The sequence below is a fragment of the Hyperolius riggenbachi genome, chromosome 8 (assembly GCF_040937935.1).
Source record: "Hyperolius riggenbachi isolate aHypRig1 chromosome 8, aHypRig1.pri, whole genome shotgun sequence".
NCBI lineage: Eukaryota > Metazoa > Chordata > Amphibia > Anura > Hyperoliidae > Hyperolius > Hyperolius riggenbachi.
This window is the reverse complement of record NC_090653.1, coordinates 100,389,014-100,414,295: the sequence shown is the minus strand read 5'-3', so window position 1 is coordinate 100,414,295 and position 25,282 is coordinate 100,389,014. Positions and strand designations below refer to the sequence as shown.

Sequence of the window (25,282 nt, the reverse complement as noted above, 5' to 3'; positions counted from 1 at the left end):
TTCTGATTGGTTTATACTTACAAATAAAGTATTAATTGAAAGATATCTTAAAAAAAAAAGTACCATGGACATTTCTTTCCACGTTTAACTGTTGTGTTTTTATGTATCAGTTGTTATTGTTATTATGCATGACTGTTCAGGGGTTTTCCCTCTCATGCTCAGTATTCATATTAATCTCATAAACTTTTTGGGTGTTTTTTGCCTCTCTAGGATAAAAGATACTGTAGTTCAAGAGGCCAAGAAGTGGAAAACATTTATAATTCAGTGCAGAAGAGATCTCTGCACTGAGGGTGGAACACAGGAAGTGATTCTGTGTGGGTATTTCCACAATTAGAGCTGTGGTTTTCACAACTCTGTACAGGCTGTGTGTTTAGCACTCGGTCTTCACACTGTTTGCACCATCACTTTTGATCAGAAGAGAACTGAAGGAGAGCAGATTTTTCTTTACTAGCTTTGCGGTTTTCACAGATCACTCTGCTTTAGCTGAGTTCTTTCTGTACCAGATTATCTTCCACACATGTGGGAGGGAGAGGGGTGGATACAGTGAAGAAGGAAGTGTCCTTTTCCTGGAAAATGAAAGTTTGCTCAGTTTTTCTGAGCAGAAAATCTCAGTTACGGTAAAGGCAGGCAGATGGAGTGTTAGATGGGATTATGCCTCTAGCTATCTGAATTTAACCAAGAAATGGAAACATGTCACCTTGTCAGCCTTCTAGGACTGATTCTATCAGCGCATTATCTTACGGCATCTAATACTACTGAGAACTGTAAGTACTACTGACTTTCATACAACATTAAATTAGAATCTTTTGGTGATATGTCATACAGCCTTCCTGATATGAGCTAAATTAGGAAAGAAATAATTTTTGATGGCATGGACAGAGATGTACAATAGAATTCCTTTAAAGTGTACCTGATATGAGCTCACTAAAAGATTTTATACTTGCCCGGGGTTTCCTCTAGCCCCATGAGCACTGATGTGTCCCTCGCCGTCCTCCCGAGTGCCTCTGTTTGCCTGGTATCAGTCCCAGTAATCTGGCTCAGTTGCTCCTGTTGACACGTGTGGGGCCGATATCAGGTGAACGGAGGCACCCGGGAGGACGGCGAGGGAAGCATCAGTGCTCATGGGGCTGGAGGAATCCCGGGTAAGTATAGAATCTTTCAGTGTGCCTGTATCAGGTTTACTTTACACTTTAAGGGACCTGGTCAAGTAGATTACTATACTGTATCGGGTACGTAATGTAGAACAGAGGCGCCAAAATGATAAAAACAGTTGTTAAAAAGTTTAAAAGTGCTTAGGAGGCAGTGGTGGACTTACCTCCTGCAAGCAGACACAAAAGCTGTGTATTCAAGACAAGTAACATTTATTGGTACACTCCAGCGAAACCCCTGGAGTGTACCAATAAATTTTACTTGTCTTGAATACCCAGTTTTTGTGTTGAATACACTGTTTTTATCCTTTTGGCGCCTCTGTTCTACATTACGTTATCATTAATATCCACCCCTGGTGGAGGGGGATACCCCTTTTTTCCTATCTACAGAGAGCGACTTCTTATTCCTAAGTGGGGACAGGTTAATCTCCTCACCTGCTTATACAGTGGTTGCCTGGAGGTAACCGTGGTTTGTGAGTATAAATCTATACTTGTTCCATATACCCTATTGCCATTCCTTACTACACTATATCGGGCTCTTGGTTCTCCTTTCTTACATATACTGTATTGGGAGTTTACTATATCGTAATTTGTTGTACAGGCGCATGGTCGGGATATGGGGACTGACTTTACTTTACTGACCTAAAGGGAATGTCCGAGCTGCATAAAAAAAAAGACGTCTACTTACCCGGGGCTTCCTCCAGCCCCTAGCAACCACTATGTTCCTCTCCGCAGCTCCACTCTCAGTCGATTGCTCCGGGTCCCCGACGGTGCAGAAGCCGTCCTCGCCAGGCCATCCTCTACTGCGCCAGTGCTAGTGCTGCTGTCAATCATTCGAACGTGGCATGGAGAGTACTGCGCAGGCGCAGGACTACTGCGCAGTACGCTCCACACCACGTGCGACTGATTGACAGCACGCTCACGCAGGCGCAGTAGAGGACAACCTGGCGAGGTCAGCCTCTGCACCGTCAGAGACCGGGAGCCAGAAACTGAGAGCGGAGCTGTGGCGAGGGACATAGTGGTTGCTAGGGGCTGGAGGAAGCCCCGGGTAAGTAGATGTCCTTTTTTTATGCAGCTCGGAAATTCCCTGTAAAGTGAACCTGAACTCAAAACTTCCTCTCTGCTCTAAAAGATAAGCAGCAGCATAATAACCTTTAATGCAAAAACATTTCTTTGTTACAGCTGATGCAAATCCAGCAATAAATATGCAGTGTGTCTACTTCCTGATTTCATAGAAGTAGACATATTGTTAACATCCTGTGTTTACAAATTAGCTGCTCTGCTATAGCAGAGGAAATTCCTGAGCCGATGCAGCTGAGAGATCAAATTACAGTTATGATTAGTCATAGATGAAGGGGAAATGGACGAGTTAAATTCTCTAAATACATACAGGGTGCATTTCTCTGTTTTCCTTCTGTCCTGTGCAAGAGTTTAGGTCCACTTTAACACTTGTCAGCCTCTACTATCATTTATTACTAAAGGGGTCTGTTATTGGAGGTCTATCAGAGTGGTATGTCACTGTGGCATCTGTGGCGTGTGGCCTGTCACAGAGGTCTGTTCCTGAGGATTTGTCAAAAAGATTCTGTCGTGGTGGGTCTATCACAAAGATGTTTGTGATTGGGCATCTGTTACTGAGTTGTTTTTTTAACTAGGGATCTGTGTCTAGGGCCTGTCCGTCACTCTGAAATCTGTTATTGGAAATAGGAAACCAGTCACTGAGAGATGTGTTATCTTGCCAGGAAGCATGCACACATTTATTGCTTTTTATTGTGATAATATTACGGTTGTTACTTGAAACATATGCTGCTATGCTGTTGTGGTGTGTCAAAAAGTGTTGAAATGTCATAGTGGTGTTTTATGACTTGAAAATGGTTGGGAGATAGGTACACACCATACAATTTTCTGTTCGATTTTCTGATATGCTGGGTACACACTATGAGATTTTCTGGCCGATTTACTGTCAGATCGGTTATTTCCAACATGTCCGATTTGCTTTCCGATCCATTTCCGTGCACTTTAATAGGAAATTGATCGGAAAATGCTCGGAAATCGATCGTAAAGCAAATCGGATATGTTGGAAATAATCGATTTGACAGGAAATCTGCCAGAAAATCTCATAGTGTGTACCCAGCATTAGATTTAAGGCCCATACACAAGTCGGATGGACTGTACACACGCCCAATTTGGCGTGCGGACGACTGAACGACGGGACGTTCAAACGACCCATCGTTCGGAAAAATCCAACGTGTGTATGGGCCTTTACCTGCCAGATAGATCTAACCATCTATCTGCCTAGCAATTAAGCATTGTTCTACTTAGCAGGAGATAACCAGAAGACAATGCACCAGAGATAATGACCAGTCTTTACAGAAAATAATCTAACAGAAAAATCTAACAGGAAATTGTATGGTGTGTACTAGGCATTAGTAATAATGTTTTTCACCATGTGTATATACAGTCAAATTTTGTTATAGTTAAAGGGAACCTTAACTGAATGGGGGGTAAAGAGTTTCACTTAACCTGGGCTATTACCAGCCCCCTGCAGCAGTCCTGTGCCCTCGGAGCCGCTCTGGAATCCTCCGGTCCCCCGCTGTCACTTAGTTTCGTTTTTGACGACTCACCAGTCGGCCGGCCGCCATGCGTATTATTGGACACATTCCCTACTGCAATTAGCGCTGTTGCGGACCGCAACGCATACAAAAATACGCGTTGCCTCATTCCACACGCGTAGATATGCGGCAACGCGTATTTTTGTATGCGTTGCGGTCCGCAACAGCGCTAATTGCACTAGGGAATGTGTCCAATAATACGCATGGCGGCCGGCCGACTGGTGAGTCGTCAAAATCGAAACTAAGTGACAGCGGGGTACCGGAGGATTCCAGAGCGGCTCCGAGGGCACAGGACTGCTGCAGGGGGCTGGTAATAGCCCCAGGTAATTGAAACTCTTTACCCCCCGTTCAGTTAAGGTTCCCTTTAAACAGTACAAGTTGCCTGACCCCCTGCTAATCTCTTTGGCTGCAGTGGTGTCTGACTCTGAATCAGACAGTAACAATAAGTGCTCAGCCACACTATAAGCGCTTTGCTGAGCGATTGTGATTGATTAGCGCTTTCTGAGCGCTCTTTAAAAATCGCTCCCATTCACTTTTATTCAAATCGTGGTAAAAATTGTGATTTTTCGCATACGCGATTGCGCTGATTTTACCACAATTTTAATAAAAGTGAATGGGAGTGCCTACATACTGTATCCCTTTCATTTCAGGTGTGCTTTAAGGGCACCGCCTCTGACATTGAATCCTGGCTGTAGTCAGTACCTGTTCAGTAAGGAGTATTTGGCCAAGACTGGTCAACATTGCAGAGTGGGCTACTGAGCACATCCTTAGTGGCTGCAGCTCTCAAGCGCTTTGAGTCCAACAGGAATAAAGCACTATACAAATGTTAACATTATTATCATACCCAATGACCTCTGGGACAAACCCCCAGTAACAGACCCCGGAGCCAGATGACAAACACCTACCGACAGATCGAAATGAGACCACTAGTTACAGCCCTCAGAAACAGATGCTCAGTGACAGACCCCAGAGACAGAACACTGGTGACAGAACCCCAGCAAGGGACCCCGAGACAACAACCCAGATATCTTTATCCGGGCTAGCAAAAAAGGGCGCACAGGGATAGTGGACAAAAAGGGCGCCGCCATAGACTGCAATGCCATATATCGGCTATTCGGCGCCCGACAGGAAAAAAGGGCGCCCGAGAAATAGCGTTTTACAGGGATCGTGTTAACAAAAGGCTCCGTTTACAGGATAAAGTTTATAACAAATATCGTTTACAAGTTCGTTTTGACTTTGTATTATACTTATTTTTTCGTTTGTAAATTTCGCTTATATGAGTTTTAACTAGTTTTTTCGTTTTAAAATTACGCTTACAAACCTATTACAACTAAAATTTTGTTTACACTTCTTTTAGCATTTAAAATTCGTTTTCATATGTATAATGCTTAAATAACGTTTCTCAACCTGATTGTATTAGAAATACATCGCTTTTGGTATTAACTTTGTTTTTACACTTATAATGCGTTGATTATAGTTACTAAAATATCGCTTTAAATATTACTGTTATTTTAAGATTTCTAATGCATAAGTGATTGTAAGGTTATCTATTGTATTGTATGTGTATATATATATTATATATACCTTTTTCTACTTCTAATATTATTAATGTATCCGTGATTTTAAGGCTACCTATTCCATGACAAATATATAAATTATTTTATTCATGTTATTTGGAGTGAAGTATTTAAGGATTAAATATATTATTGTTTATATGTGTTTAGCGTGTTTGTGCAGTGGGGATGGTTAGGTTTAGGGATTACTAGGGGGTCTAGGGGTTAGGGATAGATACAGGGAGGGTTAGGTATAGTTACAGTGCAATATACACCACCAGGGAGGTGGTTAGTTTTAGGCACCACCAGAGGGGTCTTAGGTTTAGGCACCACCAGGGGGGTCTTAGGTTTAGGCACCACCAGGGGGGTCTTAGGGTTAGGCACCAACAGGGGGGTCTTAGGTTTAGGCACCAACAGGGGGGTCTTAGGTTTAGGCACCACCAGGGGGGTCTTAGGTTTAGGCACCACCAGGGGGGTCTTAGGTTTAGGCACCAGCAGGGGGGTCTTAGGTTTAGGCACCAACAGGGAGGTCTTAGGTTTGGGCACCACCAGGGGGGGTCTTCGGTTTAGGCACCACCAGGGGGGTCTTAGGTTTAGGCACCAACAGGGGGGTCTAGGGGTTAGGGATAGGTACAGGGAGGGTTAGGTATACTTACAGTGCAATATACACCACCAGGGAGGTGGTTAGGTTTAGGCACCACCAGGGGGGTGGTTAGTTTTAGGCACCAACAGGGGGGTCTTAGGTTTAGGCACCACCAGGGGAGTCTTAGGTTTAGGCACCACCAGGGGGGTCTAGGGGTTAGGGATAGGTACAGGGAGGGCTCTGTGTGAGAGTAAGGTTAGGTATAGTTATAGTACAATATATGTCATATATACAATTTATTAAATTATGTGTATTTACAGGGATAAGGAGATATATCTGTGACCCTAAAGTTAGGTATAATTGTAGTACAATACCTGTAAAACCTACCATTCTAATACTATGCTTAATACAAGTGTAAATAGCGTTTTTTTTCTATAGACGCTATTTGACGTTTTATTTCAGAATTCGTTTACTGTTATAGACGGTATTTTGCCATTTCATTTCCGTTTATTTAACCTATTTAGCACTAAATTATCGTTTATAACATGTTAAACGAAAATATGGTTTTGCATTCAAACGTACAATTTCGGCTACACCCCGCGCCATTTTTTCCAGGCGCCCTTTTTTGATAGACGCATCTTTATCTACTGTCTTGTTCAAGCCTTAAGCCTCATCTGCACGGGTAGATGAGGCTGCGATCCGGCGGCTCGATTAGCGATTCCACGTGCCCACCTCGCCCTCGCTCGCCGCGCATGCGCCGCATTCGATTCCCCGCTTGTGCCCGCTCGTCCCCGCCGGCGCCGCTTATTTTCCGCTCGATTCCCTGCCATTGTCCCCTCGTGGGAGCGAGCAGGGAATCGGCGGTGCGGAGATCTGTCCTGTCGGATCTTATCAATCGAGCTGCATCAGCGGCTCGATTGATAAGGAGCATCGCGGCCGCATCTACTCGTGTAGATGCGGCTTTAGGCTGGTTTCACAGTGGGACGTTAAAGTCCCACATTACAGCAGCCAGTAACGCAGCCTAACTCACAGCAATGATAAATCAATGGGCTGTTCACAGTGCCCACGTTGCGTTACATCGTAACGCCACACGTTCTGGGAAAGTGCTGCATGCTGTACATTATAGTAGGCTAAGCCACGTTAGACTGTTTGCACATGCTCAGTAATGTTGGAGGAGGAGGTCTCCCCTCCTCCTCTGCAGCCAGCCACATGGCTAATTAATATTCACTGCACAGTGAGACTGTGGTGGGATTGTAGTGTTGTCCGGTTCATTTGATCCGGATCTTTTTTGTGAGTCGAATCATCCGGATCATCACAATGAAAGATTCGGTTCACAGTGGATGTCTGTCTGGAAGAAACAGGAACATACAGAATGTACAGTGCAGGGAAAGTCCTGCCCTGTTAATCATTTCATCCAGTCTGCTTCCCTAGTAAAATGATTCAAATGATTCGGTTCAAAGATCCGAATCTTTTCAATGATCTGCTTCAAATGATCCCAATCCTTAAAAAGACCCAGACTTTCTATCACTAACCTGGAGCGGCTGCTTTGAGAGCTGCATAACGCAGCTCAATCTGACGTCCAACTTCAACACCACCATGCGTTGCGTTAGGGGCACGTTATGCGACCTTAACGTCCCCTAAAATGCAACGTCTTGGTGGGAAAGTAGCCTTACAGCTGCTGCCTCCTGTGCTTCTACTCTTCTGAGCCATGTACAATTAGTTTGTACATGGGCTCTTTGCACCCTCAGCTATTGACTGCCTGGTGGTGAAGAACATCATGAGACAGAAAAGCAGCGGGATGTAGCCATAATCTATGGACACCACATGGGGATGAGAGATCCAGGAAAGGAACAAAGGAGATGAAAGTGTCAGGAAGTGGACACATAACCAGTGCTGCTGCAACACACCAAAGTGTCACAACACACTGGCTGGGATCCAGTGTCCTATACATTCAGGGAACAATAAAATGATACAGCAGTTTAAACATAATTTAACCACTTGCCGACCGCGCACTCATAACGCGCGTCGGCAAAGTGGCAGCTGCAGGACCAGCGACGCAGTTCTGCGTCGCCAGCTGCAGGCTGATTAATCAGGAAGCAGCCGCTCGTGCGAGCGGCTGCTTCCTGTCAATTCACGGCGGGGGGCTCCGTGAATAGCCTGCGGGCCGCCGATGGCGGCTCGCAGGCTAAATGTAAACACAAGCGGAAATAATCCGCTTTGTTTACATTTGTACGGCGTCATAGCGTCCTGTGCAGCCCGGATCTCCAGGGGGGGCCAGGTAGGAGAGGGAGTGGGAGGATTTCGCCGCGGAGGGGGGCTTTGAGGTGCCCCCCCCCCCCGCAACACCCGCAGGCAGGAGCGATCAGACCCCCCCAGCACATCATCCCCCTAGTGGGGAAAAAAGGGGGGCGATCTGGTCGCTCTGCCTGCACGCTGATCTGTGCTGGGGGCTGCAGAGCCCACCAAGCACAGATCAGCTACAACAGCGCTGGTCGTTAAGGGGGGGTAAAGGGTGGGTCCTCAAGTGGTTAAAGCTGCAGAGAGTAGGCACATATAACTATCAATAGGGGATAAGAGGCACCCAGAGATGAATAAAACTAAGTTAAAAACACAGGGGGAGGTGGCTTACATCAATAACGATAGTCTTATAAGACAATAAAGTTTTATTAGCGCAGGCAACGCATTTCGTGGGCCTGAGCCCACTTCCTCAGGCCAATCCCAGTGCCTAGAATCATCAGATACAGTGAGCTAGTATTCGGTTGCAAATACCATATAATTATAATTAATGGTACTAAAAATAGTAATAGCAACAAAGATAATAGTCATAATAATACAGTAAAATTATATAAAAAATATACATATAGTATGGGTATATATGCGTATGCACATAAATGTATAGGTGCCCATGTGTATAAGTGCATGCTGGGATAAGAGACAGCAGCAGTGGTGTACCAATATTTTCTTGTGGTGTAGCGAAATATGTATATAAATATGTATATGTTACAGCCAGAAGCCAAAGTCTGGCCACTTTGGGTTCTGGCCAGTCAAAACTAGAAGTGGCCGTCTTCGGGTTCTGGCCGTCACTTATATAAAAAGCATGAAGAAGATGAATATAAGAGAAAGAATCTCACCACAAAAAAACAAAAACAAAACACATGCATGTACAATAGTCTTCTGAAGTGAAACTATGTACACCTGTGCTGCATGCTGCACAATCTATAATTATGACCATATGTTTTCTGGTGTGCATAATGTAACTGTATAAAGCAAAACACATGCAACAAATATTTATAGGAGTATATACAGTATATATGTATACAGTACGCACACACACACGCATACATATAGAACACAGTTACATTGGCTGAAAGAATAGGCATGCTGAATGGCACACACAGTTGCACGGCACACTGGAGTAACTCTACAGTGTAACCCCGCTATTAAAATCAGGCATGTCTAATGATAAGGTTAAATACTCCTTGTTTTTACCTTATTTTATCTTATCTTTAGACATGCCTGATTTTAATAGCTGGTTTACACTGTTGAGGTATTCCGAAATACTGAGCTCCCTGTATCTGATGATCCTAGGCACTGTAATTGACCTGATGAAGTGGGGCCAGACCCATGAAACGTGTTGCCTTTGCTAATTAAACTTGATTGTCTTATGAGATTGTTGTTATTAATGTAAGCTACCTCCCTTTTTTCTTTTTAAGTTTTTTTTTTTAACTTGGTTTTATTAATCTTTGGTTGCCTCTTATCCCCCTATTGTGCCTCATATCCCCCCCCCCCCCACACACACACACACACATTTTGTGTTGAAGGGGTACACCTGGCCCCATATAGTTCACACCATTGTAAAGACCATTGTCTTTTTCATCAAGAGAGCGATGGCATTCTGTCCAGATTGGACCCCCCCGAGTGGAGTTGGGTTATATATCTCCACCTGCTTCAAGTAATAAGTTGCCTCTCATGCAAACCACCTGTGTAAGTAATAATTTGTCTTTTAATCCATTATTCCTTATCTTCAGAACATATTGCTCTATTTGGGCTCCCATTGTCTCTGTGCTTCCTTTTTAAGTTGTCAAGCCACCCGATACCTTTTATGTGACTTCCTCTATGCAAATACATGCATGATAATTCTTACTCAGCCTCACTGATCTCACACACATAGTAGAGGGAGTAGAAGAGCACTTGCTGCAAGGCTTAAAGGGAACCTAAACTGAGAGGGATATGGATGTTTCCTTTTAAACAATACCAGTTGCTTGGCAGTCCTGCTGATCTCTTTGACTGTAATAGTGGCTGAATCACAGACCTGAAACAAGCATGCAGCTAATCCAGTCTGATTTCAGTCAGAGCACCTGATCTGCATGCTTGTTCAGGGGCTGTGGCTGTAAGCATTAGAGACCCAGGATCAGCAGGAGAGCCAGGCAACTGGTATTATTTTAAAAGGAAAAATGCATTTCATCTCAGTTTAGGTTCCCTTTAATCACAGTAGTGATCACTGTCTGCATAAAAAGGTCAGCTGAGGGATACATAACTCAAGTCTGAACTCATTTCCAGACATCAGTTTTGTCTCCTGTTTCTTATTATGCCTGTCAGTAAAGGGCTTGTGTAGCTTTTAGTTACAGACTACCCAGCAAGCTCATGGTGAAACAGAACTCACTGGAGTGTGTAAGGGGCTACAAAGGACCAAACAGCCCTCTTACTAAAAGTTTGCCATTCCAGCTGTTCTGGAGGTGTGGCTAGCTTCCAGGAACAACAAGGTGTAATTTGCATATTTGCATATTCAGCAGTGATGCATCATGTGGCTATTCAAAAAACAAAACAAAAAAGAAAAAACAACACAGAATATATGTATATATGTATTTTTATTGCCAGTTAAGTATGAAATCTGTGATTGCTCACTAGGGGAAATATATGATAATACACATCTCTTCTGCATAAAATAACATCATGTTATAGTGAAAAGTACTGCATTATATGCATTATAACTAAATACAGTTGTTCCCCTACTTACAACAGGTTCTGATCTGAGAGTTTGTTGTAAGTTCAATGGGGAAAAGAGGCACCCAGGGGAGTATAAAATTAGGTTAAAAACACTAAAATCAAAAAGGGGGAGGTGGCTTACCTCAATAACGACAGTCACATATGACAGTAAGACTTATTATCATGTGTGACTGTCGCTACTGAGGTAAGCCATCTCCCCCTTTTTCGATTTTAGTGTTTTTAACCTAATTTTGTACTTCCCTGGGCGCCTCTTTTCCCCATTGTGCTGTATTTATCCCAAACCTTCCAGCTTGGAGGGGTACTTCCTAGCCCCACATTAAGACTACCAGTGTGTAGACAAGCATTTTTTTCTTCAAGAGGGCGACTACTTCCTGTCCAGTAGGACACCCCGGGTGGAGTCGGGTTTAAAATCTCCACCTGCTATAAGTGGTTGGTTGCCCCTCATGCAACCCAGCTGTGTGAGTAATTTCAATTACCATTATCTTATATGAATTGATCATTACATATTGTGCTATTTGGGCTCCCGTTGTCTCTGTTCTTTTTTTAAGGTACCAGGACACCCCATACTTTTACATTGTTTGTAAGTTGAATTTTTGTTTTTAAGCTGAAACTTAGACAAATGATTTACTTTCGGAGAACTCTGGATTTGGACATATTGTATAAACTATGTTTTTTGGATGTTTTAAATGTGCTTTTAATTAAAGCATACCTGAAGTGAAAATAAACGTATGACATAAAGAATTGTATGTGTAGTACAGCTAAGAAATTGAACATTAGTAGCAAAGAAAAAAGTCTCATATTTTCCAGTACAGGAAGAGTTAAGAAACTTGTTATCTCTGCAAAAGAGCTTCTCTGAGCTATTTGACCCAATGGGTGGAATACAGTCCTGTTTTCTGAAGCACTTAAACAGCCAAGAAACAGTGAGAGACAGCTTGAGATAAGGTTTTACTGTGGGAAAGTTCAAAGGGTCATTGTTTCTGCTTTGTTTTTATAGCTTAACTACTTCAGGATCTTTAATATGCATAACTAGGCCCCTGTATAATTAATGTGCAGATCAGGGGCATAGATATGTGTACTGTTTACTTACTGCCGCATTCGCGATCACCACGCCATTTCCATTTGCGTTTGCCCCACCATTGCAGTCCCCTCCTTCTGTGATCGGGGTATGAGATTCAGCTGTTCCCCACCTCGATCACTGTGCCGGTGACTTCCGAGAGCTTGCAGCAACAAGATGCAAGCTCACAGTCAAAAAGAACCCTATGTTTCTGTGTTTCTATTAATAGAACACTGTTTCAGTAGCACCATCGTAAGGCCAAAAAGTAAAAATACATTTAATTACACCATATCTCACGTGCTTATATTCAGTTTAAGTGTTGCGATGTTATGTGTGAAGTGTAAACAGTAACCATGTGACGTTAGTGTGACATAAAAATCTGGTTCATTGAGCTCAAACTGGAGAGAAATAATTACATTTTAAGTACTTTCAGTACTTTTCAGCACTATCCTGTTATCAATAGTGTTTGGACAGCCAGATACAAGTGTTTTAGCTTTTGCCAAAGCTATCCAACTATCTCATCTACAAATTAAGCACTGGTTTATTAACCCCTATCTCATCATGGGACACATTCACAATATAGTGGTAATATTGCCATCGCAGGTAGCGCACACCAATTTTAATTAACCTATGTTGAGCAAATAATGCAACTCATATTACCAAAATAACAAGGGATGTCCTTTATGCGCACATTATGCAAATATACGTAGGTGTTACCTAGGTAACGTGAGGTGAGCTAACGTCAGACGGGGCTTGTATGGGGGATAGGGGGAGTGTACCTTGTGTAATAGTGGTAGAATATGTGAGTGTAGAAATCACTTCCCACAATTATCACTGCCCACAAGTCTGTCAGCTTCAGGTTTCACCGCTGTACAGAAATTGTTTATACTGTGGGAGGCTGACTGTCATTTAATTTATGGGATACTTCAAAGGTCCTTGCCAGTATTATAAGATGCAGTGGCCAGGACTTTTACAGGTAAAACATGGAGTATGGTTACTTCTGAAAGCAGAGGAGGCAGTTGGGCTGTACCACTGCCCCTTCACAGGTACAACTTTTATGCCTATATGAAAAAAGCAGCAGTGAGAATCCCCCTGTGAGGATATGTTTTAGCTCAAAGTCCAAAGAATTGTAGCCCATTGATTTGATGGTAAGATTAAAAATCACAGAAAGATTTCTAACATATAGTTAACATTGAGTAGAGCACTGTGCCACATATACTTTTATTTTATTACATCTGTTTTATTGAAAACAGCAGGTAGAAAATACAAAGTATGGGCAGTGATAATTGTGGGAAGTTACCATGACCCTAGTCAGAGATGCAGTAACACCCCAGCAGTGAACCCAGTCGCCATTGCTAAGCCCCATGCAGTCACCGCATTGCTCTGCAATGCCCGCTCTATAAACAATAAGACAGCCATTATTGCGGACCTTATTCAGACATGCGATTTTTCATGCATCACTGAAACCTGGATTGATGCCAATGCGGGCCCCACATTGGAAGCAACCATCCCATACAATTACTCAGTCCTAAGTGAAGGAAGACGAGACCGCAGAGGAGGGGGTGTAGCAATTAGTGGCAAAACAACTCTGCAGCACAGAGCCCTGAATGTTGGCTCAACAAAGTCTTTTGAATGTATAGGAGCCCAGATCTCAGCTGGTAAAGGCTTCAAAATTTTAGTGGTTTATCGTCCCCCCCCCCCCCCCCCGGAGATGCTGACCCATTCCTACAGGAATTCTCAGAACTTCTGGCAATGCTAACTCTGTCTTATCCGAGATAGATCATCCTTGGTGACTTTAACGTCTGGGCTGATAACACTCAATCACAAAATGCAAATGAACTAATAAATCTCATGGGTGGACTAGGCTTCACACAAGTTTTAAAATCTGCTACCCACAGAGGAGGGCATATGCTAGACTTACTGTTCCACCTTGGAATGGACATTAGTAACATAACAGTAACCCCAGTGGTGTGGTCAGACCATCACATAATACAGTTTACTATTGAACATCACCCTATCAAGCAGCTCCCTAAAGAAACAATCAAAATCCGTCCCCTGAATAAATTAACACCGGAGAGAATAACTGCCAACCTGGATTTTACAAATCTGCTCCACAGTCAAATGGACCCAAACACTCTAGTAACCCAGTACAACAACACGATATATGAAACACTTGACAGTATTGCCCCATGGCGCACCAAATCAGCAACCAAAAAGCAGAAAGCTAATTGGTTTGACAAAACCATCATGGATCTAAAAAAGAAAGGGCGCAGACTTGAAAGACAGTGGCGTAAATCAGGGTCTGAGGAGCACAAATCTAGCCTAATTCAACACCTCAGACAATACCAACAAGCAATAACCAAGAAAAAATCAGACTTTATCTCGCACAAAATATCTACAGCCAACAACAGAGCTGGTCAACTCTTTCACACAGTGGAATCACTCTGCAATCCTTCCTGCCTAAAAGCCCCAACCACATTCTCCAGGGAAAGGTGTGAAGAATTCTCTGCCTTCTTCACAAACAAGGTGTCTACCATCCGTGTCAGCATTACACCAACATCAATTGACCACTGGACTTTGCATCTGCCTACTACCGTACCACCATGGCAAGTCTTTGACACTCTGAGTGAAGAAGATTTTGGAATTCTCATTCAAAGTCTCCGCCCCACTACCTGCGACCTGGATCCTGGCCCAACTGGATCCTTAATGCAGTGCCCAGAGCTGATCAGGCCAGCACTTCACAAAATCACTCTGTGCTCCTTGCAAAGTGGACTTTTCCCAGAAGAACTAAAGAAAGCGATCATAAAACCCCTCTTGAAGAAACCATCAGTAGATCCTGATTCTGTAACCAACTACAGTCCTGTGGCGAACTTACCATTCCTATCAAAGGTTATCGAGAAAGTAGTCGCCAACCAGCTGGAAGCCAGGCTTACAGATAACAACATCTTTGATACTTTTCAGTCAGGATTCAGGAAAAGGCACAGCACTGAAACGGCATTAGTCCGAGTAATGAATGATCTACTTACTGCAAGGCACAAGGGTGATTGCTCAATTTTGATTCTTCTTGACTTGTCTGCAGCATTTGATACTGTGGATCATGAAATACTAATCCAGCGACTGCAGAATTACTGTGGCCTAAAGGGTACTGTTCTTAGCTGGTTTCAGACCTTCCTATCTGGCAGGACACAGCAAGTATGTCTGGGCACACACTACTCTAATCCAGTGTCACTTCCCTATGGAGTTCCACAGGGCTCTGTACTATCACCATTACTCTTTGCAGTCTACATGCTCCTACTGGGCAAAATAATCCAGAACTATGGCCTAGGATACCATTGTTATGCAGATGACACACAACTGTATCTGTCCTTCAAGCCTGGCACCCAAGACCCATCAGCATCCATAAATGCGTGTCTAGTGGATTTACAAAATTGGATGAACACCAGCTGGCTGAGGCTGAACTCTGACAAAACAGAGGTGTTGGTGGTGGTGGTCCACACATGATGGATAAAGTTCAAAACGCGCACCACCTCAAACTAGCAATTGGGGGAGATACTGTACAGTATAAAGACTCTGTGCGAAACCTTGGGGTGATCCTGGATGGAAATCTAAAACTCAGACAGCAGATATCAGCTGTCGTCAAGTCTTCCTTCTTCCATCTAAGAAATATAGCGAAAATCAAACACCTTATCCAAGCTGAAGACCTACCTGCCCTGGTTCATGCATTTGTATCCTCCCGCCTAGACTACTGCGACGCCATGTTCATTGGATCTACAGAAAAGGTTCTGCGCCCCTTACAGCTAGTCCAGAATGCTGCAGCCAGACTCCTAGCCAATGCCCCCCGCAGCTCACACATCACCCCAGTACTGCAAACGCTTCACTGGTTGCCAGTAAAATGGAGAATCAATTTTAAGATCTGCCTGCTGACATTCAAGGCTCTACACCACATGGGACCCAAATACATAGCAAATCTATTGGAACTTTATGCCCCTCCACGCACCCTCCGCTCTGCCAACAAGATGAAGCTGATTATTCCCAGGATACACTTAACATTTGGTGCTCGGGCCTTTTCCTACGCAGCCTATACTCTATGGAACTCACTTCCACAATCAGTACGAGAGGCTCCCTCTCTGGACAGCTTTATAAAAAGGCTAAAAACTCACCTCTTTTCCCTAGCCTTTGAGACTGCATAACGCAGGGTCACAGCGCTTTGAGTCCCCAGGGAGAAAAGCGCTATATAAATATTATTGTTATTGTTATCAACAATTGTGCAAATATACATACACTGCAAAACCGGAGCATTTGTTTTATAATTCTAAGTACCCGTTGGCATAGGCATAGGATGAAGTAAGAAGTAAGTATGAAGTAAGAATTAAAGAAAGCTCTTATATCTTGCCAGAGCATCATTGATATGTGAAATAGTCATACAGTTATTCATAAGTGAAGATGAAACCTAAGGAGACACAACCACTGAGCAACAGGCTCAGGTAACAGAAAATAATAGGAATTGGTACCCTTGTATCATCTGTCTGAATTCCCTACGGCATCTCTGGAAAATCCAGCCAGCTTTGCCAGACCTTGTTGAACTTTAGGGGACATTTACGGTGAGAATATAGAATTTTTTCAAATGACCTCAAAAACCAGCCACCTCCAGTCGGACAATTTGGGCCTGTCAGGGGAGGACCATTTTAAAATAACCTTCCTGGCCACTGACCAGAAATAAAGTTTCACGTGGGAATAGTCGGTAATGGTGACGGTCATCTATCTCTTCCGTTAAAGTGAACCCGAGGTAAAAATAAACAATTGTATTTACCCTTTAAGATATTCTATGGTTTGATTTTATATTTAAACATTTACAAAGTAGATTGAATGTTTTGTTGTCTCTGCTCAGTGACAGCCAATTAAGTGTCCTAGTCCCTAAATGAAAACACATGAACCTTGTTTTTATCTCTCCCAGAAGCTGTATTCTTCCAGCAAACTTTTTATGGCTCTAATTTTCCTATCAGTGATGTTTACTATACTCCCGATAAGATAAAGCTGCCACTTCCATGCCTCAAAATTAACTCTTTCAGGCAGCAAAGTATAACAAATAAAACAGCCTGGTTATAATTATGTTTTGCACTGTACATGCACATGTTTCTCTCATTATGTCACTGGGAAAATAAACATAGCTTCGGGTCCACATATACATTTATATAATATAGGTAAATGTGTATGTTAATTTTTTTATTTTTTTTCACCTTAGCACCTATTTAAATTGCTGCAGAAAATGTTTCACTGTTAAATAGTTCCATAACAATGATACATTATTGTGTTGTATTACAGTACTCCCCATAAAATATATGAACAATACTATATACCAAAATTATGATCACATACAGGCAGATTTCGTAACTATACCAGATGACTGATCATTTCTTGGTGAAGGAAAAGATGAGTGTTTCTATGGGCCATGTTGCATAAGAAGCTATAGAAGAGACATGTGGCTGGTCACGATACTGAGCTATGCAAAGTAGTTATAAGGAACAGCAAATATATATTAGGAACAGTTGCTGCTACAAATATCTTCTTCTTGTTGCTCATCGGGTTTCATGACCCTTAAGATGAGCAAGTTCATTTTTCTTTGTGCTGACAAGGGTTTGTTGTTTTACAGATCTGGGGCAAGTGACTCAACCGTTCATTTAACTACGCCTCTGAAAAAATGACTTTGCTGAACTTGAGTGGCTGCGGTCATTGCAAGGGGCTGTTCATATTTATTTTGGGGGTTTTTACTTACTTTATGCAAGTTTTAAGATGGAGCCTTTAAGTGTCTAGTATCCATTAGCAGCTGAAAGATCCTAACACAGTTCTCACAAGATCTGTAACATTGATTGTAGGGATATAAACATTAATGCAAAGCCATATTGCCTTCTGTCCTGTATTTACAGAAAATGTGTTCCTGCCAAAAGTCATCACAGGCTTCAGTGATAATAGGTGGAAACACAAGAAGTGAGGGGATTCGGTAGGCCCTAGATGATAGCTTAGGTGGGTTGTAGGTGTAGGTGAGTATTGACCATATATTTTAAGGGAATTCCATAGGAAGGGCAGGGCTCATGAGAAATGTTTGTTTGTCAGAGTTGAAAGTATTGATTAGGGTAGTGAGAGAATACCTTAAAGACTAACTGTTAGGCATAAAATCCAAAATCAATTCTCTTTTTCTATCTGATAAATAAGTAAAAAGGTCAAAAGTTCAAAATCAACCTTACTTTTCTTTTTCATAAGAATATCATTCACCATACCCCTTGTCACTTAATTTGTACATCTGACGCAGAAAGGAAGTTGCAATGCACGCCAGATTTTTTTTTTCTTTACTTTCTTCCCCTTCATTACTTATTCACCCCCCATACAGCTAATTCAGCCTGATTGGCTGAAGCCTCTGCCCTTCACGTTTTCCCTTCCCACGCTACTGTCCCTCTCTGATTGGCCGCCCCACTATGCCGGTGTTATGTCAGAAGTGTTGACACAACACTAGTTGGATCCTTTTGTGCAAGTTGCTAGGGCACAGGGAGGGGGGCCGGCACCTCTCCATTGTCCCTGTTCTCGGACCCCCTCCAGTAGTGTGCCACCGTACACATCCACCCTGCACTCCCATCGCATCCCCCCTGGCATTTTCCCTCCTCCCCGCAGTATTACAGAGTGCAGCGGGGAGGAATAAAGGCAGCGCACACCAACTCACCTCATCATGGTTCCAGGCGCTGGAGTTCCCGTCTAACACGGTACAATACCCTACTGCTACTAAAAAGTATTAGAGGTAGAGGATCAGCAGTAGAGTTGGGCCGAACGGTTCGCCTGCGAACGGTTCCATGCGAACTTCAGTGGTTCGCGTTCGCGTCCCGCAGGCGAACCTTTGCGGAAGTTCGGTTCGCCCCATAATGCACATGGAGGGTCAACTTTGACCCTCTACATCACAGTCAGCAGGCCCAGTGTAGCCAATTAGGCTACACTAGCCGCTGGAGCCCCACCCCCCCTTATATAAGGCAGGCAGCGGCGGCCATTACGGCCACTCGTGTGCCTGCATTAGTCAGAGTAGGGCGAGCTGCTGCAGACTGTCTCTCAGGGAAAGATTAGTTAGGCTTAGCTTGTTCCTGTCTGGCTGCATTCCTGTTCTGTGAACCCACCACTGCATACCTGTGCTGTGAACCCACCACTGCATACCTGTGCTGTGAACCCACCACTGCATACCTGTTCTGTTCAGTGGACCCGCCACTGTATACCTGTTCATTGAACCCACCACTGCATACCTGTGCTGTGAACCCACCACTGCATACCTGTGCTGTGAACCCACCACTGCATACCTGTGCTGTGAACCCACCACTGCATACCTGTTCTGTTCAGTGGACCCGCCACTGCATACCTGTTCTGTTTAGTGAACCGCCACTGTATACCTGTTCTGTTTAGTGAACCCGCCACTGCATACCTGTTCTGTTCAGTGAACCCACCGCATCAGTGCGCATACCTGTGCAGTTAAGTGAACCCGCCACTGCATACCTGTTCTGTTCAGTGGACCCGCCACTGCATACCTGTTCTGTTTAGTGAGCCGCCACTGTATACCTGTTCTGTTTAGTGAACCCGCCACTGCATACCTGTTCTGTTCAGTGGACCCGCCACTGCATACCTGTTCTGTTTAGTGAACCCGCCACTGCATACCTGTTCTGTTCAGTGGACCCGCCACTGCATACCTGTTCTGTTTAGTGAACCCACCACTGCATACCTGTTCTGTTCAGTGGACCCGCCACTGTATACCTGTTCATTGAACCCACCACTGCATACCTGTGCTGTGAACTAACCACTGCATACCTGTGCTGTGAACCCACCACTGCATACCTGTTCTGTTCAGTGGACCCGCCACTGCATACCTGTTCTGTTTAGTGAACCGCCACTGTATACCTGTTCTGTTTAGTGAACCCGCCACTGCATACCTGTTCTGTTCAGTGGACCCACCGCATCAGTGCGCATACCTGTGCAGTTAAGTGAACCCGCCACTGCATACCTGTTCTGTTCAGTGGACCCGCCACTGCATACCTGTTCTGTTTAGTGAACCCGCCACTGCATACCTGTTCTGTTCAGTGAACCCACCGCATCAGTGCGCATACCTGTGCAGTTAAGTGAACCCGCGCCTGGAACGGCAGGTAGCCGACTACCTGGCCTTAAGTGTGGATGTAGACACTGCTGTGAACAGCGATGAGGAACCCTTGAACTACTGGGTGCGCAGGCTTGACCTGTGGCCAGAGCTGTCCCAATTTGCCATCCAACTTCTCTCCTGCCCTGCCGCAAGCGTCCTCTCAGAAAGGACCTTCAGCGCAGCTGGAGGCATTGTCACAGAGAAGAGAAGTCGCCTAAGTCACAAAAGTGTTAAGTACCTCACCTTTATCAAAATGAATGAGGCATGGATCCCGGAGGGCTGCTGCCCGCCCCAAGACTAAGTCAGTCCCCGCACATACAGCATCTCTGCCTGCACGCCGTGTGACTGGCTGCCTGGCCTGCCCCAAGAAGACTAAGTCGCTCCCAGTCCCTCCACACAGCATGTCTGCCTGCAGGCCGCTTGACTACCTTCTCCGCCACCACCAACAGGGTCCGGGACTCCAGGCGGATTGCTGAATTTTGTAGGCCGCTGCTAGCAGCGGCCGCTGTAATAATTTTTCGGGTGCGTGTACATGACTGCCTAATTTTTCTGGCTGCACTGCGGGCAGCTGCAACAACAAAAGAAAAGGCATGTATATGCGCCCATTCCCCTTCGTGATCATTACCTTGCCGTGGTGAAGGGGCTTGCGTATCACAATGGAGCAATGACCGGCGCCTAGATGAGTGTCTCGGGGGGCACACCCACGATAATAAGGTCGTTGCCTCATTGTGGTCAGACCAAATTTGATCAGCTGGACAGTCACTGTTCTGTCATTCAGCTACATCAGCCAGGTGACCATATGGGCTGTAAAGCCACCAAAACCTGCACTCTCGCCATGGTGCGCACCAGTAAAGCACGGCCGTCACTACACAAACAGCTGTTTGCGGTGCGTTACATGATGAGTTTGGTGTGTCAGTGTTAAGCAGTACCTTAATTACACTACCTGATTGATGTATACACATGCAAGATGTTTGAAAGCACTTTAGGCCTGTCATTTAGCATTCAATGTGATTTCTGCCCTTAAAACGCTGCTTTGCGTCAAACCCAGATTTTTCCCGGGGACTTTTGGCATGTATCCCACTCCGCCATGCCCCCCTCCAGGTGTTAGACCCCTTGAAACATCTTTTCCATCACTTTTGTGGCCAGCATAATTATTTTTTTTTTCAAAGTTCGCATCCCCATTGAAGTCTATTGCGGTTCGCGAACTTTAACGCGAACCAAACCTTTCGCGAAAGTTCGCGAACCCGGTTCGCGAACCGAAAATCGGAGGTTCGGCCCAACACTAATCAGCAGGACTGCCAGGCAACCAGTATTGTTTTAAAGGAAATAAATATAGCAGCCTCCATATCCCTCATGCTTGCCGTTGTCCTCTAAAGGTCCAACATGCTGCCTCTTTAATGGGACATCTGTACGATGCTAGGTTCGTGTCCAAATTATCCCCAATTGGCTGCCTCAACCAAACACACATCTACCAGGTGACTTTGACGAGTTTGATTTCAAGCCTGTATTTTATCTACTTGTATAAAGCTCCTAAATGACAAGTGGAGGACATGGGCAAACATGGATCTTGCTCTTTTACTTACCCTGCCACACTACACCAAAAAGCTCCAAAATCGCTAGGCATGATTAGAAAACTGCTAGTCACATGCCTAGAATCACTCTGAAAAATCACTTCAAAAAGCATTGAGCATTTGCGATTACGCTAGCACTTTTAGATGTGTACTGGCCCTAAGAAAGAGTGCGCCTCCATCCTTTTTTCAAGATTAAAAAATATTATCATTCAACTGTTTGTTTCATTGAATTAGGAGTCTGAACCAAACAGGAAGTAAAATGCAGTGTATCTCTTTAACCTATTAGGAGCTTCAAAGGAAATTTTTCATTTGAAAGATGGTGTGCAATGTAAATCTCTGTCGGGCATATCTCATTTGGCTGCCTAGTTGAGCCAAATGAGCATGTGGCAGGAAGCAGCTATAGTTAGTTACCTGTTCTGGATGGCTTCTTCATTTCCTCCACTGGTGGCTCTGAACTTCCTGCAGGTCTTCTGGGTCCCGATCACATGATATGACATGTGATTGGGACCCGGGAGACAGTGTGTCAGCGTTACAGCACCACCTGATGCTGGAAGAGGGGGGATTATTATTATTATTATTATTTATTGTATTTATAAAGCGCCAACATATTACGCAGCACTGATGGAAGAGACTCTTGCCCTACCCCTCTTCCACCACTTCTGTAATGCTGACATGGTCTCCTGCATCCCGATCACATTTCATATCGTGTGATTGAAACTCGGAAGATATATCGGGATTACATCGCCGCTGCAATGGAGGAAGAACAAGCTGATCCAGCCGTGCAGACAGGTAACTATACATTAAAAGCTCCCTGCATACCCTGCAAAGCCTGCCAGACTGGGGAAGGCAGACTTCCCCAGGGGCAGGAAAACTTTATTTGAAGCCAAACAAAGTTTTACTTTATTTGGCTACTAAAGGGTTAACACCTACAGCTTTCTTGCATTTACAGCCATGACACAGTTATTTTACAGAAAGGAGTTATCCTCACCTCCATAGATATGCAGGCTTTGTGTACACACAAAAGCCTGGCTGCCATATCAGTAACAACTGGCAGTGAATCAAGAAGCATATACAGCTTCCGAGCTGTGATAAGAAAGCACTAGAGTAAACACAGGTAGATGTGTATTATACAGCTTGTTAACTGTAAAGGTAGCCATACACTGGTCGATTTGCCATTAGATCGACCAGCTGACAGATCCCTATCTGATTGAATCTGATCAGAGAGGGATCGTATGGCTGCCTTTACTGCAAACAGATTGTGAATCGATTTCAGCCTGAAACCGATCACAATCTGTTGAGCTACTCCTGCCGCCTGTTCCCCCCCCCCCCCCCCCCCGTATACATTACCTGATGCTGGCTCCCGGGCATCTTCTCCGCGCTGCACGGCTCTGTTCCGGCTCCATCCCGGCGCTTCCTGTGTCACTCCATGACCAGGAAGTTCAAATAGAGCTCCCTCTTTTTGAACTTCCTGGTCACTGCAGTGACACAGGAAGCGCCGGGATGGAGCCGGAACAGAGCCGTGCAGCGCGGAGAAGATGACCGGGAGCCAGCATCAGGTAATGTATACCTGATCGGATCGGCCGCCGCTAGCGATGCGCTCCCTACCCGCGGGCGATCGAGGGTAATTTCCCGCATGGCACGATCAACGAACCGATCCGATTTTGGGAGGAAATCGGATCGGCGGGTGCGTTTACCGCGAACGATTGGCAGCAGATTCGATCCCAGGATCGAATCTGCTGTCGAAACGGCTGCGAATCGGGCCAGTGTATGGCCACCTTAAGGGATTGCAGAGATTCCCCCGCATCAAAGTGTGGCATGGCAGCTATCTCCGCGTCTCAGCCGGCGGTTTCCGCCGCGCGGATACATGATGGAAATATGCCTGAGATTGTGGGGAATGAGGAGGAAGCCGCCGCAGCGCCGAGTGGCATGGCGGCTGTCTCCGCGTCTCAGCCAGCGGCTTTCGCCGCATGGTCGCATGGTGGAACTTTGCCTGCTCCTTCGGTCGCACATAGACTGAGGTCTACGCGCGCGCGCACAGACAGGAACTTTATGCAAGCAAAAGGTGAGTCAGCTGATCAGCCGGTCAGCTGACTCCAGCACTGATCCTGATTGGCTGAGCGACTGGGGTGGTGTTTAGGAGCGCTCCCAGTATATATAGAACAGGCCTGTCAGTTGTTCCTCGTCTGCTGTTGCATATGCTACGTGTTAGCACTCAGACCCATAGTCAGATCCGAAAGTGTGCCTAGAACCAGCAGGAGCTGGGGATCCACACTTAGACAGATTCTGTTGATAGCTTAAAGTACTAATTGAATTGTATTATTTGTTATGACCCTCTGCTAGCCTTGACTACTCTTCTGTCTTGTGATTCTGTGCCTTTGCCTATCTGATCCAGTTGCCAACTTGGCTATCCCTCACTCTGATTCTGTCTTCCGCCTTGGTACCGTATCTGTCCGTGTGTTGCCGAACCTGCTTGTCTGACTCTTCTGCCGTCACCAGGGAGCTAGTCCTGGTGAGGGGTTCTCAGTTTAGTAATCAGCTGCTCCTCAGGTTGATAGCTGCAGTATAGTCAGAATCACCTGCCCCGCAGGTTGATAGCTGCAGTATACTCTGAATCACCTGCTCCTCAGGTGGATAGCTGCAGTATAGTCTGAATCACCTGCTCCTCAGGTGGATAGCTGCAGTATAGTCTGAGTCACCTGCTCCTTAGGTTGATAGCTGCAGTATAGTCTTAATCACCTGCTCCTCAGGTGGCTAGCTATCATTATATGCTGTCTGCGTCTCCTGCCCCTCAGGGGATCACCTGTTGCAGTACAGTCTGAATCACTCGCTCCTCGAGTGATCTCGCTACATTGTCTTACTGTGCATCACCTGCTCCTCGGGTGAACCTATCATTACTCCTCTGAGTCTCCAGCTTGCTGGAATACTGATTACTGTGTTGATTAGAGATACCCCCTTCATCAGCTCCTCTGGACAGTGGGTATCTCCATCTATATTTACTGTTGCACCAAACACCATCTTACATCTTTGTATCCTGTGTGTCTTGCTATACTTGTATTATTGGTGATTCTGCAGATCACCACATAATCAGGTATAACATCTGTATTATTGGTGATACTGCAGATCACCAATAATCAGAAAATCTGTTCTGGCTGACACCGATCGTTACAGAACAGCAGACCAAACAATATGGACGCACTGCGTAGTCAAGTTGAATCCCTGATCACTACGGTAAACGATCTTACCGGAGTTATTGGTACCCAACAGACTCAGATCACCCAACTGTCTGGGACAGTTCAGGTACTTCAAACGACTATCGATGCAGTGCGATCCCCTCCAGTAACAGACCTTCGCATGCCCATACCAGAGAAGTTTTCTGGACAGAGAGCTGATTTTCAGAATTTTAGGAATTGTGTGTTAACTTACTTTGGGTTAAGGCCTAATCTGTCAGGGTCTGAGGTCCAAAGGGTAACATTTATAAAGACACTTTTGACAGGAGATTCACAAACATGGGCATATGGTCTGCATGCAGAGCATGCGGCTTTATCCTCAGTTCAGGAGTTCTTTAAAGCCATGACCGTTATTTACGATGATCCCGGACG

The 25,282-nt window shown here is 44.8% G+C and overlaps 1 protein-coding gene across 1 annotated transcript in view; it reads left to right on the top strand.

Moving 5' to 3' along the window:
• Positions 1-343: 343 nt before the first annotated feature.
• Positions 344-25,282, top strand: part of LOC137529044 (interleukin-13 receptor subunit alpha-1-like) — a 129,160-nt gene continuing 104,221 nt past the window's right edge. Inside the window, exon 1 of the mRNA XM_068250934.1 lies at positions 344-764. Coding sequence (XP_068107035.1) covers positions 683-764 — 82 coding nt within the window. The 5' untranslated portion in view covers positions 344-682. The remainder of the gene's footprint in view (positions 765-25,282) is intronic.